At 27.8% G+C, this 19,581-nt stretch overlaps 1 protein-coding gene across 1 annotated transcript; it reads left to right on the top strand.

The window, feature by feature from the left end:
- Window position 1: 1 nt before the first annotated feature.
- Git (ARF GTPase-activating protein GIT1) lies at window positions 2-12,801 on the top strand. The gene is given in 13 exon segments (XM_029308418.2): window positions 2-295; window positions 1,546-1,679; window positions 1,779-1,891; window positions 2,749-2,935; window positions 3,684-3,814; window positions 4,426-4,612; window positions 4,685-4,757; window positions 7,461-7,655; window positions 7,882-8,051; window positions 8,399-8,569; window positions 9,561-9,740; window positions 9,841-10,071; window positions 11,091-12,801. Coding segments are annotated over 13 exon segments (2,028 nt in total). The 5' UTR covers window positions 2-237; the 3' UTR covers window positions 11,289-12,801.
- The last annotated feature ends 6,780 nt before the right edge of the window (window positions 12,802-19,581 follow it).

Raw genomic sequence — 19,581 nt, 5'->3', positions numbered from 1 at the left:
GCGTGTGTGTGCGTGCGTGTGTGTGTGTGTGTTGCCTATCATCGAGCATTAAATTTTTTTTTAGTTTCTCGGATGCTTCGGAAACGAGATGACGGAACGGCTCGATTTACGTTCTTAATCCGATATAAATAATTGTTCGCGTTGATTATCGTCATCGGTCGTTGAAGATGTTACGAAGATGCGTTTGTGCATAAACGTGCACGAATAAGTGTCATTAATCATCGAGAAGACGAAAGTATGGCGCGTCCGAAGCACAAAGTTAGCCCTGACGTTTGCGCGGACTGTGGAGCTTTTGGTAAGTTGTTTTTTATTTTTATTTATTTATTTTTTTTTATTTTTATGTATTTTTTTGATAACTATTGTTCGTATCATTGAGCTTTCAACCTGATGCAAAACTTGACAGCTATCGAGTTATGTCAAAGGCTAATTTGACAAACTCGATAGCTTAATGAATGTATATTAATAATGCATATTTTTGTTAATTGGAGTTTATTTTTTTATTTACTTTTTAAGATAATTATTCAAACAAATCATTATGGAATCAAAACATGACAATTGTTAAGTTATGTCAAATCTTATTTTGTCAATTTTAATTTTCATGAGTGTATATTAATAATGCATATTTGTTAATTAGTTTGTTTTTAATTTTTTTATTTATTTTTTAAGACAATTATTCAAACAACACAATCATTGAGTTTTTGTAGCCTGTGGAATCAAAACATGACAGTTATCGAGTTATGTCAAAGGTTAATTTGTTAATTTTAATTTTCTTGAATATATATTAATAATGCACATTTTTTTAATTGGAGTTTATTTTTTTATTTATTTTTTAGGATAATTATTCAAACAAATCATTGCTGAATCAAAACATGACAATTGTCAAGTTATGTCAAATCTTATTTTGTCAATTTCAATTTTCATGAATATATATTAATAATACATTTTTTTTTTTTTTTTTTTTTTTTTTTTTATTTATTTTTCAAGACCATTATTTAAATACAATCATTGAGCTTTTATAGCCTGCGGAATCAAAATATGATAATTACCAAGTTATGTCAAATCCTATTTTGTCAATTTCAATTTTCATGAATACATTAATAATGCATATTTTATCAATTTCAATTTTTATGAATATATATTAATAATGCATATTATTTTTTTGTTAATTGGAGTTTGTTTTTAATTTTCTCATTTACTTTTCAAGACAATTATTCAAACAAATCATTGATCCTTGATACGGAATCAAAACATGACAATTATCAAGTTATGCCAAATCTTAATTTGTCAATTTCAATTTTCAGGAATACACATTAATAATACATATTTATTAATTCGAGTATTTACTTTTTAAGACAATTTTTCAAACAAATTGAACCTTGATGTGGTATTAAAACATGACAATTATCAAGTTATGTTAAATTCTATTTTGTCAATTTCAATTTTCATAAATATATATACATATTTGTTAGTGGGACATTTCAGTTAGACTCACTTATTTCTTTAAGAAAAAGCGATTATTAATAAAGATGCGTTGGTTTTTTCTAGAGCCAGGATGGGCATCGATAAATAGAGCTATTTTATTGTGTGATGATTGCTGTGGAATTCATCGTAGTCTTGGACGTCATGTGTCGCATATCAAGTCGCTACACAAGGATGTTTGGAATACGCATTTGTTGAACGTTGGTACACAATAACTTTAAAAAGTGAAAAAAATCACTTTTGTAGAATTATTTTTATGTTTATATCATTTTTGAAATAACTTGGTGAAAATATTTTAGATGGTGCATACCTTGAATGACAATGGTGCAAATAGTATTTGGGAGCACTCTCTACTGGATCCTAGCAGCTTGAAGATCAGCAGAAGAAAACCACAGGCCAAGGATCCCTTACAGTTAGTAATTTATACCACAAATCTTATTTTATGCAGAAAAAAGACAAAAAGATATTCATCAAAATAAAAAATAAATTAAAAATCAGATTAACCACATTAAATAAAAATTATTATATGGTAATAATTCAATCGACCAAATCTAGCAAATAAGTAAATTTATTGAATTTTCACAACGTTTCGGCCGTGGGTTTCGGCCCTTAAGAACATAGCACTTGATAAGGGCCGAAACCCACGGCCGAAACGTTGTGAAAATTCAATAAATTTACTTATTTGCCAGATTTGGTCGATTGAATTATTACCATTTTTTAATTATCATCTGGTGACTTCATAGTTTTAAATCATTTAAAAATTATAATTTTTTCGAATAAAACTGATTCCAAGTATTAGAAATACTTCAAAATATAAAGCTGTTGTTGATATTTTGATAATTAATATAATGTAATATTTATAAAATTGATGATACTTTAATAATATTTTTAAAAACATCTATCTTTATATATATTTTCCATATAAGTATTATGTTTCTTTGATATATATATTATACAATATATATATATATATATATATATATATATATATATATATATATAAATTTAAAGTATAAGACACAGGCGATAAGAGCCGATCGCGGAAGACAGTGCGTTATCCCAACGAAACTAAGTTTTTTCGTTAGGATTAAATATCTGTGCACAAGGCACCAAATTTTACTTGGTCACTGCCAAGATTTTAAAATATGAAATAATCTCATATTTGAGATTTAATTTCAATAATCCTTTAATCCCCCTACGGAAATTTCGATATATAATTATATTTCGATATATAAATAATTATAATTTTTAAAATTATATTGTTTTTAGTCCTGTGAAGGCAGATTTTATTAAGGCAAAGCATCAACACCTAGCATTTATATTACGACCAAGCAAGGAAGAATGTTGTACCGAGGAGGAATTAAGTAGACAGTTACATAGCAGCGTTCGTACGAGTAATTTAGAAACTTCATTGAGACTATTAGCACAGGGTGCTAATTCTAATTATTTTTACAAGGTATATTTTAATATTTATTGAAGTAATTTATATATAAAATATATATTTTTATTTAAAAAAATGTTTACTTTATTATTTTTGACTGTATAACAAAATGTTCTTCAAACAAAAGTTTGATTTGAAGGGGGAAAATGGCGTTACTGTATTTTTTCTAAAGGGTGTTTTTCAAGGTCATTTAAAGATCATTTATGTTTTTTAAATGGAATTACCACAATTTTTTTATATAAATCGATTTCTCACAATTTTGGGTATAAAAAGTTATAAGGGTAAAATAGCCACAAAATGAATAGTTTAAGATATTTGATACTTAAATTTAACATATTTACATAAACTATAAACTTTTATGAATAAAATACTGAGAATTAATTGGTCCAAAGAAGATATAATTCTTTGTAAACAAAATATAGTTGAAAGTTGCAAATTACTTTTTCTAACTAAAGTATAAAATATTTCAAACTATTTACTTTCTGACCATCTTATTATTTTAAATCGATACATACAAGAATTATATTATAGTAGTTCCATTTAAAAAAACGTAAAGATTTTCAAATGATCTTGATAATTGACTCTTAGGGAAAAGTCAATAATTCTAATTTCTTTTTTCTCGCAAAATTCTATAACTTTCCTGAAACTTTTTTAAATGTATATTGTTCAAGAGAAACATTTGTGTGTATCTTTTAAAATGGGACACTATATAATTGAATTACATCATTTCTGTTAAATTATACGTTTATTTATGTTTGTGCAGGAGAAAGGAACTACACCTTTACATGTTGCGGCACGTGCTGGACAAAACCTCCAAGTGGAACTTTTAATAGCTAACGGTGCAAATTCAAGTGCGGTTGATCTAAATGGACAATTAGCTGCCGATATTGCTAAGTAAATGAAGTTTAATGTAGAATGTGTATATATAGGGTGTCCCATAGAAAATTGCCGAAACCAATCAGCTGTCATTTTTTAATGCATGCAGTTATTGAGAAAACATAAATTGTGTTAGAAAGAGGAAAGTCTACACTTTTTATTGGATATAAATAAAAAGTTTGTATACTAGTTTATTTTATTGATAAAAAGTAATGAAAAAGTGCTAATAATCACATAAAATCACATAAACTAATGATAAATATTTTCAATAGTACTGGATTTAATAGCAGCTATTAAAAAGATCATCAATAACATTAAAAATGATATGTTAGAACAGAATTTTGTACAAATTCAAATGGAGCGCACTTCGAAAATATTTATTATTAGTTTACATATGTGATTACTAGCACTTTTTTCATTACTTTTTTTCAATAAAATAAACTGGTATACAAACATTTTATTGATATCCATTTAAAACTATAGACTTTCCTCTTTTCAACACAATTTTTGTTTTGTCAATAACTGCATGCATTAAAAAATGACAACTGATTAGTTTCAGTAATTTCCTATGGGACACCTTGTACATGCGAAAAACATATAAGGCTTAACTATCTTGTGTATCATTTCAGAATGGCAGGACATATAGATTTATCCGAGCGTATAATTGAATGTATGTATGAAGTGACGGATAGATTGACATATCATATATATTCCCGTAAACCAAATCATCGAAACAATGAACATATAATTTCTGATTTGACCTCTAGTTTAGACAAAAGTGAAGTAGCTTTGGAAGGAAGAAGTAGATTACAAATGGTACGCAAGAATTTATATTGAGACATTCATTTTCATCATGTATTTTGCTTAATTTGTTTTATTTTCGTTTAGTTATCGAATCACTTGTTGGAAGAATTAGCCATGGATGTTTATGACGAAGTAGATCGCCGAGAAACTGAAAAAAGTGAGTGTTATTTTTACATGTTTTATAATAAAAAATTTTAATATGCTGATCATAATTTAGATATGTAATTTAGATTGTCTGAATAATATATACATATTTTTTTGTCATGCTATTGCTATGGAAGGGTGAGTAAAAATATTTGAAACTTATGATTACATATATTTGATGATTACATATAGTTCTTATAAAAAATCATATTGTTATCATATTACATATGATAACAATATGATTTTTTATAAGAACTAGATAACACAAGCGCGCGCTTTGCGCACGCCAAAGATATTTTACTCTGCAAGTGTATATAATTTTAATTCGCCGAATTTCAATTATTAACATTACTCTAATTTCCGAATTTCTATTATACAATATACATAATTTTTATTCGCTGAATTTCTATTACGAACCTAATTTTAATTTGCCGAATTTTTATTTTGCACATAACATTAATTTTTTATTTTTTATTATGTACATAATTTTAATTCTTAAATTTCTATTATGTACATAATTTTAATTTGCCGTATTTCTATTATGTAAATAACTGAAATTGTACCTAATAGAAATTCGGCCAATAAATTTATGCACATAATAGAAATTTGGCGAATCAAAATTTAAACATGTAAATGTAAGAATTAAAATTATGTACACAATAAAAATTCAACAAAATTTTGTACATAATATAAATACGTCTAATTAAAATTATGTACATATAATAGAAATTCGACAAATTAAAATTATGAACATAATAGAAATTTACGAATAAAAATTGTGTACATAATAGAAACGCGGGAATCAAAATTATGTACATAATAAAAATTCGGGAATTAGAATTATGCACATAATAGAAATTTGATGAATTAAAATTATGTACATAATGAAATTAATTAATTAATTAAATTTAAGTACATAATAGAAAAATTCAGAGAATTAAAATTATATATATATAAGAAATTGGCGAATTAAATTATGAACATAATAGAAATTTAAAAATAAAAGTTATGTTCACAATAGAAATTCAACGAATCAAAATTATGCACATAATGAAAATTCAAGAATTAAAATTATGTATATAATACAAATTTAGCGAATTAACATTATTTACATAAAGAAATTCAGCAAATTTAATTTTGCACATAATACAAATTCAACATATTAAAATTATGTACATAATTGAAATACGGCGAATTAAAATTATGTACATAGTTTTAATTCTTCAATTTATGTTCATAATTTAATTCTCGCTGAAATCCTATTATGTATATAATTTTAATTCCCCAAATTTCTATTATATATGTACATGATTTTAATTCTTGAATTTCCATTATATGCATACTTTTAATTCGTTGAATTTCTATTGTGTACATAACTTTTATTCTTAAATTTCTATTATGTTCATAATTTAATTCGTCGAATTTTTATTATGTACATAATTTTAATTCGCTGAATTTCTATAATATTATGTACATAATTTTAATTCTTTATTTTCATTATATACATAATTTTAATTCATCAAAACAACAAATGTATTCAAAAAAGGCCAAACTTATCGAGCAATATTTAAGATGTTGTATCCAATTAAAATTTATTCCATATATATCTCAGACAATAAACAATATATTAAAAATACAAAAAACCCTCCATATAAACGTTTCAACCGCACGCGGTCTTTCTTAGTATAACAATGTTAAGTACTTTATAATTCTTACAAAAAAATAAATCATAATATTCTTAAAAAATACTAATAGTCCGTTACTTCGAGTCGAGAATTTATAAGAAATTTATGCGTGTTACGATTTGTCATATTTAATTTATAAAAGTATTCACCGTGATGTGATCTTATGATGTTAGTCGGATCCCGTAAATTATTTCTTCGTTTTTAAGCGAGAAATTCTTAATATCCATAGGCGTTTATGTCGCTTCTTCTCACAGTTATAACACTAGCTTTAAAAAAAAAATTGAAAATATTATAAAAAAAGGAAACCAACAGTCTAACAAGACACCTTATTTTGAACTTAATTCATCAAATTTCTATTATGTACATAATTATAATTCCCGAATTTCTATTATATATATAATTTTAATTCCCGAATTTCTATTATGAACATAATTTTTATTTGTTGAATTTCTATTATATACATAATTATATATATCGTCGAATTTATATTATGTACATAATTTTAATTCCTGCATTTCTATTATGTACACAATTTTTATTCGTGAATTTCTATTAAGTACAATTTCAGTTATTTACATAATAGAATTTCGGCGAATTAAATTATGAACATAATAAAAATTAAAGAATTAAAACTATGTACATAATTTTAATTCGCCGTATTAAATAGAAATTCACGAATAAAAATTATGTACTTAATGGAAATTCGTCGAATTTTTATTTTGTACATAAATTTCTTTATTTTGTACAATTTCTTTATTCTTTTTCTTTATATTTTGGATAGTATACTCAGGTTATTGTTTATGGGCGATGCCATGTTGCTTTTTGTATTTTGGATAAATTTCTGATTGGTCGAAGAAAATGATTACTGCGCATCTTCCAAATTGCTACACCTGTCTTATTACATCATGGATGGATAGATATGATTTGAAACTTAACAATATGATTAATTTGTTCATAATTATGATTATAAAATAAAAATATATATAACAATATATAAGCAAATAGACTGATACCTAATATTTTATTCATAGTCTGGTTTTCAACTGCATCTCTCCCAGAGAAATGTGCCGTTCCATTTCTACCGGTTAATCCACAATTATCATCTACTAGGAATCAAGGAAGACAGAAATTAGCAAGATTTACACCAAAAGAATTTACTATACTTATAGCAGATCTACTGATTGAGGCGGGTCGAAGACATACGCTTGCCAACAATGCATTTTAAAGTAATATGAATTAGAAATCATTGATTTTATACAACAGAATTTTATATATTTTTATTATATGTATATATATATATATATATATATATATATTATTTATTTATATATATTATATATATATATATATTTATTATAAATATATTATTATTTTATATATTTAATTTATTTATGTATTTATTTATATATTATTCATATAATTTATTTATATATTTTTATTTATGTTTTTTAGATCCCGTAATAAATATGCTCCATAAAGAGCAACTCGGCAAACATGGATCACAAATGTCCGATGATGAACCTTTGTACGATAGTGTCGCATCCGACGATGACTACACTGCTTTAACATCTGTAGAGAATACTTCATCTGATATCACAAAAGAAATTCAAATTAATAATGAGGTAAATTTTTAATAACTAAGATTTAACAGGTAAAGTTCAATAAGTGCTCTCAAAATTTATATTTTTTTTATAAATACAAAGTTTTATATTAATTATAATTATATTTGTTAATTATAATTATGATTATAATTAACAAATATAATTACAATGTTAATTATAATTATATTTGTTTTTAAATTAAAGTTTAGAATATGTTTCTCTTAATATAAAAAAATCAAGATTTATTTTATTTGATTTATATAAATTGATTTATATATAATGATATTCTAAACTATAATAATTTTTGTTTGTATATGTTATGTTAATAAAGATTAACATAAAAATTATATCATTGTATTGTTATCTAGGAGGTATTTGTACCATTGGCTAAAGGTCTTCCATCTATGATAGAAGTTTTAAAAAAACAATTAACTTTATCTGAATCAACTGTACGAGATCTTCGCGAGCAGATGTATACTTTACAAACTACCATCGAGCAACTCACTCAAGAGAACAACAAACTCAAACGTATGCTACAGGTAAATATACAAAATTTTATTTTGCATGAAACGTATGAACAATTTTATTAAATAATATATTAATATATTATTATTATTATAGTAATTTTTTCATTATGTTATATCTTAAAATTATATATATTATATGTTATTATATTATATATATTATTTATCATTAAATTATTGTAATTATATTATTAATTATATTATAATTATATATTTATAAATTATAATTATTATATTATATTTTCTTTATTGCTATATTATTATTATTACTTAATTTATACGTAAGGCTCCTGTGTCCTCGCCGCATCTAAGAATTTTTAGCGAGTTTTCTCGCCTCTGACGTCACAATTCCAACATGATTGGTGGAGAGCCAGGGGCCTTAATTTGGTGCTAATTACGGTCTTGTATACAGGTCTCGCAACTCCGATGGAAGGAAGGGTTCGCTTGACGAAGTTAGATTTCGTTTGGCGTGCGGCCGCAAGGAGCGGTACGATCGAGGGATGTCGTAACATATACATATGTACGTACATATATATATATATATATATATATATATATATATATATATGTGTGTGTGTGTGCGTGCGTGCGTGCGTGTGATTTTCTGCTTCGGAATATAATTAATTTATTTTGTGGATATTTACTTCTTTTTATCTATGATTTTCTGTCTCGGAATATAATTAATTTACAACACGGTTTCGTCATTGTTGCAAATTAATTACAATCATATAATATAAACGGTTTACGGTTATGTCACTGGCACAGCGAAAACCGAGAACTATGCAGTTTATTTATCTTTTGTTTGCATTTTCTGCTTATGTTTTTACAACATCCCTCGATAGCAGCGACGCCAAGTGCAAACATTAAAAGTTAAAAATGCCTTCAATCTTGGAGTCACTCCCACCACTCGTAATTCGGCCGAGTTGCGAGACCTGTATACAAGACCGTGGTGCTAACATAATTTAGTACTTAATTCTGCAAATTAAAAAAATATTGAATAATTTAGGTAAAAAGTTCTAATGATGATAACATAAACGGGCACGTCGGTGGAGAGCAAGAACCCGAATTGGAGCCGGTGCACGATATCAAAACGTCCACTATACGTGGAACTCAACGACCAGCGTCCATGTACGAAACTAGAGAAGGCTTACGAAAACCAGGATCATGGTCCACGTCTATTTGTCAAGTAATGAACTGAATGTCAAGTATTTTCTGAAATAATTTATGTCAATTTATGTGAAATATGTATCGAAAATATTTGTTGTTTATATTATTTCTACATCTAGACGAAACGCGATACCGAAGTCTTGTCGCGGAGCAACACACAGAGTTTGTGGGAGTACGGCGCCCCTAATTTGCCGCCCAGCGAGGAGGTGACTCGGCGAACGGAACAGGTGACCAAACGGATTCAGGAGCTGTGGATGGCCATGCAGGATCCGAGTCAGCGAGAAGCTTTCGTCCCTTGTGCGGAGAGGATCCGCGTCGCTGTTGCCGAGTTGACTGCCATATTTCCTCAGGTACAGGGTGTCCCAAAGGAAATTGCTGAAACTCAGCTGTTCATTTTTTAATGCATACAGTTATTGAGAAAACAAAAATTGTGTTGAAAAGAGGAAAGTCTACAGTTTTTAATGGATATAAATAAAATGACATCAAATATCGTTAAAAGACGGCTCGACCAAATAAAATAATAATTAAGAATGATAAGAGTTGCTGTACAAGTCACGAATTTGCTTAGACATTGCTGACATTAAGGAACAATCTCGTATTTGAAATCTGAATTTCTCGGTTACCCTTTACCTCCCTAGAGTGATGTAGATGAGAAAAATATATTGGTCTGAAAAAGTAGGCTGAATCGAGAATCGAACCCGAGACCTTTCGCTTGCCGGGCACCTAAGGGGGTAAAGGGTAACCGAGGAATTCAGATCTCAAATACGAGATTATTCCTTAATATGTCTTAGCAATGTATAAGCAAATTTCGTGGGTCGTACAGCGACTCTTATCGTTCTTAGTTATTATAAATAAAATGTTTGTATACCAGTTTATTTTATTGAAAAAAAGTTATAAAAAAAGTGTTAATTACGTATGTAAAGTAATGATAAATATTTTTGAAGTGCGCATTATTTGAACTTGTACAAAATTCTGTTCTATTACGAAAACTTGTAAAAACTTTTTCTAACATGTCATTTTTAATGTTATTGACGATCCTTTTAATAGCTGCTATTAAATCTGGCACTGTTGAAAATATTTATTATTAGTTTATGTGATTATTATCACTTTTTTCTTTACTTTTTATTTAATAAAACAAACTGGTATACAAGCATTTTATTTATATTATTAAGTTAAAAACTGCAGACTTTCCTTTTTCCAACACAATTTTTGTTTTTATAATAACTGCATGCATTAAAAAATGACAGCTGATCAGTTTCAACAATTTCCTATGGGACACCCTGTATAAAATCATTCTTTTTTTTGCGAGAACTTCCACATTTGCTAGAATTAGAAAAAAATTAGGATAAAATTTCTGTCATATTAATAGAATCCGCTAGAGGAAAACATCAAATCTGCCTTACGTCAATTGAACGGTAACACTGGGAGATTGCAAGCTGAATGCTCCGGTCTTCAAAGATGCACCAGTGATGCCGAACACATGGATCGTTGCCTGCAGCAAGTGCGTTCATGCGCTTACGATATTGCCAAAGCAACAAAGCTACTTGTTACGCAGTTTCAAACATAAGTCTTCCTTGAGAGGTCGCGGAAAAAGATATTGAGGAGAATTAATATACAGGGTGTCCAATTTTAATCGATCACCCCCAAAAATTTTTTTATTTTGATTGTACAACAAAATGTGTTGAACAAAAGTTGTTTATTTAAAAGGGATCCTATTTGAAAAAAGGCATGTGACGCTTTAATTGTTTTTCCGTGATGCCGATTGGTTCTTTCAATGCACTTGTTCATGCCTTGAGCAGCTGTCATTTGTGTTAATTTGCGGTTATTTGCAAATTGACAGTTTGCATGAAAAGAAATCTAAAAATTATTTAAGATCTAATTTATTTAAGAAGTCTATAAATCAGTTGCACAGGAAGTCTCGCGATATATGTGTGATAAAAAAATTAAAACAATATTAATGGCGCGCGCGAAGCGCGCGCTTGTGTTGCTAGTAGAAGATAACTTTTCTGAAGGATGCTTTTCAAAGTAATTTGAAGGTCATTATGTTTTTTTAAATGGAATAATAAAATAGCTTATACTCATAATTTTTATGCAGAAAACTGCAAGGAATCGATTTATATAAAAAAAAGTATAATACTTCCATTTAAAAAATCATAAATAACCTTCAAATAATCTTGAAAAGCGTCCTTCAGAAAAAAGTCAGTAACGTTATCTTCTGTTCCTCTTCAAACCAAAATTTTTGTTTGAAACATTTTGTTGTACAATCAAAAATAAAAAAGTTTTGAGGGTGGTCGATTAAAATTCATCTTGTATATACGAGGGCAGTCCGATAAGTACTTAGCCTCATCGCCCGATGGTGCCAGTATCGCAAGAGAGTTTTACTATCGTGTGGTACATTCTCGTAGACGGCTACTGTCAAAATTTCAGCCGAATCGGACTCGTAATTTTGTTTTGACCGCGTGTGGAAGCGGGCATGTCCGCGGATTTTAGAAAAATGGAAGCCGTCTACGAGAATGTACTACACGATAGTAAAACTCTCTTGCGATACTGGCACCATCGGGCGATGAGGCTAAGTACTTATCGGACTGCCCTCGTAAATCTGTAGTAAATGTAAATATTTTTACGTAAGATATCAAGCTTATTAAAAATTTTTTCTTTAACGCCTTAATTACATAATTATTGCAATGCTTTATACATATATCCACTTTTATAATCGTAGTGTTTTTTTTTCGTTTACCGTTAAATTTAATATAATAAAAGAGTAAAGAGAGACTTACTCTTTTTTTCACTCATTAAATTATTTGTCAAACTAGGCTATTAAATTTATAATCTAAAATAGTTAAATAGACGAATTAAATGATTTAATAAGTAAATAAATAAGCATGACATTATTTGAGGATATATTTTGTAATGTACATTATTATATCTGACAAAGACTGAATAACGGCAAACCAATGAGTTCTACACAGTCTAAGTTTATAGATTTTGTTTAATGTATAAATTCTATTTAAGCAAATTATAAAAGAGGCCTCATAATAAATAGAACACGTATAAGTGAAAAAGAAGATATTCTTTTTATATTTGATGTATATTTTATGTAATGAACAGAGATAAAAAAATCGTTTATAAGCAATTTATAGCAGTTCAAACATTGCTATTATTATATTAATAATAATAGATATAGATTTCTTGATAAAGATGCAAGTGTTGCCATTTAAAAATATTTAACAATTACAATAGCGATTTTTTCATTTAAAATAAAATTTGTGTTAAAGATATTTAAAAAAATATCTTTTAATATCTGATACATTTCTGATCTGTGTGTTTAATTATGTAATTAAAAACATATAAATAAAATCTTTTAAATGCTTTTACATCTTATTACCAGTTTGCATAATACAAATGAATAATAATAATATAAAATAAAAATGTTTAATTATATTTAATTATATATTATTTTTCTCACACTATTTAAATCGTATAATTCTTCAGTTTATCTTTATATCTTACATTTTACAATAAGATAAAAAGAGAAAATTATAATAGTAAGCAGGGTTGGATAAGTTAATGATTTTTTAAAACTAAATTAAGTTAAAGCTAGTTGCTTAAAAAATTAATTTAGCTAAGTTAAAAGTTACATGAACAAAAATTAACTCAATTATAGTTAAGATTAAATTAACTGAAGTTAAATCAAAAGTTAATCTTTAAAAACATTATTTATATTAAATTAGAATTCTATTTGTTAATTCTTTTAAAATTTCCTTTCTTTAAAAAAGGCATGTTAAGTCGATTCTCGAATGTATTGGTTTATCTCGAAAATTTCGAAGTATTAAATAATAATCACAAATAAGAACGGCTTAAGGAGCCATACGCGCGGATGTTGCTGCGTACATTTCCAACAAAAATTAAGTTTTTAAACTTAGCAAAATTAAGTTTTTGTTGGAAATAACCATGCATAAGGCACGTATCAATCTCGATGTACTATTAAAACTTAAAATTTGAAATAATCCCATTTCTTGAGATTTAATTTCAAAAAACCTTCTAAGGCCTGGTCTACAATAAGTCATATGTCGCAATCAGATGTCGGGACGTAAGCGATGGTCCACTGAAAAATTTTCTTTTTGAAAAACAAAATCCTCATTGGACCATCGCTTACATTTCGACATCCGACTGCAACATACGACTTAGGGTGCGATTACATGGACGCGCGGAAACGCGGAAACGCGGAAGAGAAAGTAACTAAACTTTACTAGAGTCCCGCATTTCCGCGCGTTCCGTTCCGTCTGTTTTGATTGCCTTATATTACATGGAGCACATTTTGAGCGGAAAAGCGGAACGGGGAATTATAAAATATTAATATTTAACTATATTTATTGATTAAAATGCTTGTATTCAATAGATAAGTTGAAAAGATAAACATATTAAAAGGAATTACAATGAATTAAGTAAATATAAATTTAAAAAATTAATACAAATGTCTATTTGTCACTATACCGTTCCGCTTTTCCGCTCAAAATGTGCTCCATGTCACAGATTAATAGACAGATCGCCAAAGGCCTGCCTAAAGAAGAGACCGCCATCTTCGTGCGATAGACTTTGCCCCTTACCGACACACTTTGCCCCTGGTTCGAGTCCGTGCTAAATTCGTAGACTTGAACCAAAAGACTTTGCCCCTGGTTCGAGTCCGTGCTAAATTTCGTAGACTCGACCAAAAGACTTTGCCCCTGGTGCAAGTCCAGGCTAAATTCGTTTGACATTACCAACAGACTTTGCCCCTGGTGCGAATCCAGGCTAATTGATCATGAGACCAATTTGAGAAATTTGGCCCCCGTTGTGTGTGTGTGTGTGTGTGTGTGTGTGTGTGTGTGTGTGTGAGAGAGAGAGAGAGAGAGAATATTTTACATATATGCATATATATATAAAATTTATTAAATATAAAAAATATATTTTTTACACATAAAATGTTTTTTTATTGAAATAATCACGATTTTAAATGTGATATAACACAGTGTTCAAAAATTTTTTAATTAAATTTTTTAATTAAATTTTATTAAAGAAAATTACTTGAAATTTTTTACATTAAGAATTTAAAGGCTCCTTATTCTCTTGTAGAAATTTATCACTACGCCAATTAATCACTTATTTTGAGTATTTAAAATACTATAATATACAGTAATTTAAGTATTCGAAATAAAAGTGATTAATTACTCGAAATAAGTGATAAATTGGCGTTACTAGTAATAAATTTCTATAAGGGTTGAAATAAAGTATAAGAGATAAATAGGCTATATGTGAGCCGTATGCGAAATGTGAGATGTAAGACGCATATTGAAATTTAATTTTTCGATATAACTTTCAAAAATGTACACGAGGTACAAAAAATTAGCTTGGACATTTGTAAGACTTAAAATTGGGATTAATTCTCAATTCTATTAATTAAATTTCGATATAACACACCTTACATCCGCGCACGGCTCACATATATATAGCCCATTTATTAGTGCAATTTTTAAGTTCCTTATTTTTCAAAGTTCACCTTTTTACGTTATCAAATATTTTTACGTTTTCAAGAATTTTATATTTTTACTTACCGCAGTTTCTTATCCAAATGTAAAATCTTTTATCGCAGTCTATAAAAAATTGAAACAATTTACAATTTTATGATATAATATTATTATTATTACAATTTCTATATATATGCACATCTGTCAAATATCGTGATTTATTTCACATTATTATTATCTATTTTAATAAAAAAAAACAAAAACACTTGCAACAATCAAAAATAAACCGCCTGCCGCGAACGGAAAATGCCAAGAAAGCACGCAATTTCCGCGAATCTCGTAATTTTTTTGAAAAATCAACAATTTCAACGAAATTGTAAATTCTTCAAATCACTGCACAAGTATAATTCACAATAATAATTTTCAGTAACTACGATAAAAAATCGTATACTGAAAACCGCAAACGAAAGTGCAATGGGAGTAAGAGTAAAGTCTGTGATAAAATTAATTGGCAATAGAAAATTAATAATTTTCAAATAGAAAAATTTTGAAATTACCGAGGATTTACAAATAATAAAGTAAAAATATTAAATAATTTATGTTTTCGAATTTTGCTCGCGGAGAGGATCTTTAAAACAAGATTTTTAGAAGAGAGGACCTTTAAAATATAAACAGGCAAAAACGTTGGAAAAATTAAAGCGCGCGTTTAAACAGATAAACGCAATGAAATAAATACGCAATTGTTTTTACTTATCGCTGTAAGCTCACAAGCTTCTGACGTGCTATACACTTTTATATAATATATACAAGGTGTCCGGTAACTAACGGACCAATGATTAAGGGCGGATTCTCTGGCCAATTTGGAGACGATTTTTCCTTAGCAAAAATGTTGAGAAGTCAATAATTTTCGAGTTATAAGCGATTGAAAAAAATAGGTTTTTTGAAAACTAAACGTTTTGGAGTTAAAAGTCTAACATAATTACATTCTTCAGTTAATTTCAGGTAGAGTTTACTATAATAAAATTTTAATTTAAGGCTTAGTTATAAAGATACATAATGACAAAGATTGGAAAGTTGTAAAAAATGATGACCTTTTTCGACATTTTCGCTGAGGAAAAATCGTTCCCAAATTGACCAAAGAATCCATTTGTAATCATTGGTCTGTTAGTTACCGGACACCCTGTATATTGGACACGAGTTTCGTTTGTTTCAGATTCTCGAGAGTTGAAGTAGGAACATACGAGTATCATATATCGTTTGTGACTTGCCGAATGAAAGCAAGACAGAGAACGAACGAGATGATGAGCTTAATAGCTCATAATGTTATAAATAAATAAATAAAAAATTATAACCTGACCTACTAGTTATTGAATCTTTTTTTAATAAAATGTTTCATTATTATTATCATCTAAGTCTAAGTCGTTTAATTACTTTTTAGTTTTTTAATAATTAATTTAATTTATTCTAGTCATTTTTATATGAGAAAAATAATATCACGTATACGTTTTATAATGAATTAATATATTTCGGGAATCGAATTATATATTCTTAATAATATAAAAGTGTTCAAAAATTATATTTGACTTTTAATTTTAATTATTTTATAGCAAAGAGTTCCGAAATCTCTTACACACATAATGGGGATTTTTTTCATCCATATAATTCGCAAATAAGTATATATGTTAATTATTAATTTTAATAAAATAAAAATTAAAATTAAAGGTCAAATATAATTTTTAAACACAAATATATTAAATTAATTATAAAACGTATACCCATGATAGTATTTTTCTCGTACAAAAATAATTAGAGTAAATTAAATTAATCATAAAAGATTAAAAATTAATTAAAGAATTTAAACTTATATTTTATATAATAATAATAAAACATTTTATTACGTCAAACCGTCGTGAAATAATTAAATAAAATTTGCTAGTTACGTCAAAGTCAAGTTTTCTAAGCTTATAAAACATTTTATTAAAAAACAGATTCAATAAATATAAGTACATGTTATATATATACTTATATTTATTGAATCTGTTTTTTTTATAAAATGTTTTATTATTATCATATATAATATAAATTATTTAATTATTTTTTAATTTTTTTATGAGTATAATTTAATTTGTTCTAGTTATTTTTGTACGAGAAAAATACTATCACGGGTATACGTTTTATAACGAATTAAATATATTTATGTTCAAAAATTATATTTGACCTTTAATTTTAATTTTGTATTTTATTAAAATTAATAATTAACATATATACTTAATTGCGAATTATATGGATGAACAAAATCTCTATTATGTGTGTAAGAGATTTCGGAACTCTTTGCTAAAATAATTAAAATTAAAAGTCAAATATAATTTTTGAACACTTTTATATTATTAAAAATATATAATTCGACTCTCGAAATATATTAATTCATTATAAAACGTATACGTATTAGTATTTTTCACATATTAAAATGATTAGAATAAATTAAATTAATTATTAAAAAACTAAAAATTAATTAAACGACTTAGACTTAGATGATAATAATAATGAAACATTTATTAAAAAATAATTATAATAGGTCAGGTTAATATTTTATTTATTTATTTATTTATAACATCATAAAATTCTGTCCTTTCCGAAATACGCGAACGCTACGAAAAGATAAATCTCGTACATGCCGCCGGACGAGTTCATGAGCATGAGACGCTCTTATCTTGGGAACGTATTAATAGTTACTGCATTGACTACTACTACGATATGGCGCTGAAATCAGTGAGAAATGCTGGTCTCTCCTTCATCCAGACCTTTGGCGATCTGTCTATTAATCTGTGGTGTTGTGCGTTCAAACGAACACGCAACACTAACCAAGTGCGCATTGGCACTACCAATCGAACACGCGCCTGACATTCAGTGCAGCCAGTGCACCCCAATCGAAAACGCTATTACACGGCACCCTTAGGCCGGCGTCCCATGGAGCGGATTATGCGGAAGCGGAACCAACGGATCGCCAATCACGGAATCGTTCCGATAGAACTTATCGATGAGCTCCATCGGAACGATTCCGTAATTGGCGATCCGCTGATTCCGCTTCCGCGTAATCCGCTCCATGGAACGCTGGCCTTAATCGGGTTTAATAACATCTGTAGTTATAAGACTGGCCAATCACAGCCGTTCCATTCTTCAGGGGAACGGCTGTGATTGGCCAGTCTTACAACTACGGATATTATTACATCCGATTAAGGGTCGACAGGCGACATGGTGGAGACGCCTATCGGCCGGCCGGGAATTACGGATTCTTATTTTCCAGATATTAGCGAAAATATTGAATGAATCTTATTAAATTTAGGATATTCTTAATCAGTAAGCTCATTTGTAGTCCTCTAAAGAGCTATTTTATGAAAAAAAGATAAAAATAAAAATTTTTAATAAACTTGGGGGAATGCACAGCTAGGAACGGGTAAGGTTGGGTTAGCCGCGAGTCCGTATTTTATTTATTATAAATTTTTAAGAGCGAAAATGTAAAATCCGGCCTTTTAGAGGACTGCTTTATTATATAAAGAATATATTAAAAAAAAATTCACGAAGTTATGTCACTTATTTTATGAAATATCTGGACGATAAGATTCTCACTAGATTCATAAGGAGCAGGGGAAATTTCTGTGGTAACATGCTGACTGCTTGACAAGGAGAGAGCATCATTCCATCTTTGTCTCTCTTACATCGCATATGTAGTAGCGTCCATGTAGGTACAAAAACTAATACGTGAGCACACGGATGCAAATATTGAGAGATAATGTCAGCAAAAAGGCTATCATATTATTTTTATTTTTTTGTATATGTATGCATATGTAAATAAAGAACAAAAATAAAAACTATTTTAAATTATAAGAATCTATTTGTGTGTGTGTGTGTGTAATTAAAAATTAATAAAAATAAAATCAATTTATATACCATATATTTTTTTATATCATATAAAAAAATCTTAGAAATGTACTTAAATTTTTCGTAGATCCTCGATTTTTTTCATTGCTTCTAAACATTCAGCTAAAAGAGCAGTTGAGACTATTCGAATAAAAAATATTTCATCTTATTTTTTGCAAATAATATAATATATTTTTTATTTAGGAGTCCAAAAATATATGTTACGCATAAGTTATTTATAATTTTCGTTCAAATTAAGAGAATATTGTATTGAATATATTGTAATGCATATACACATTAATTTTCATTAATTTACTTGTTTAACAAAAACATGGTTTTTTGATAATAATTTAAAATTATTTCTGCTCAGTGATTTTTAAATAGCCGCAGTATATTGACGGTGCAAAGATAGCATAATCAATTGTTTTTTAAATGAAA

Source organism: Nylanderia fulva, unplaced genomic scaffold, assembly GCF_048542155.1.
Source record: "Nylanderia fulva isolate GAGA-0341 unplaced genomic scaffold, ASM4854215v1 Scaffold32, whole genome shotgun sequence".
In the NCBI taxonomy this organism is placed as follows: domain Eukaryota; kingdom Metazoa; phylum Arthropoda; class Insecta; order Hymenoptera; family Formicidae; genus Nylanderia; species Nylanderia fulva.
This window is presented reverse-complemented; position numbering and strand designations above follow the sequence as displayed.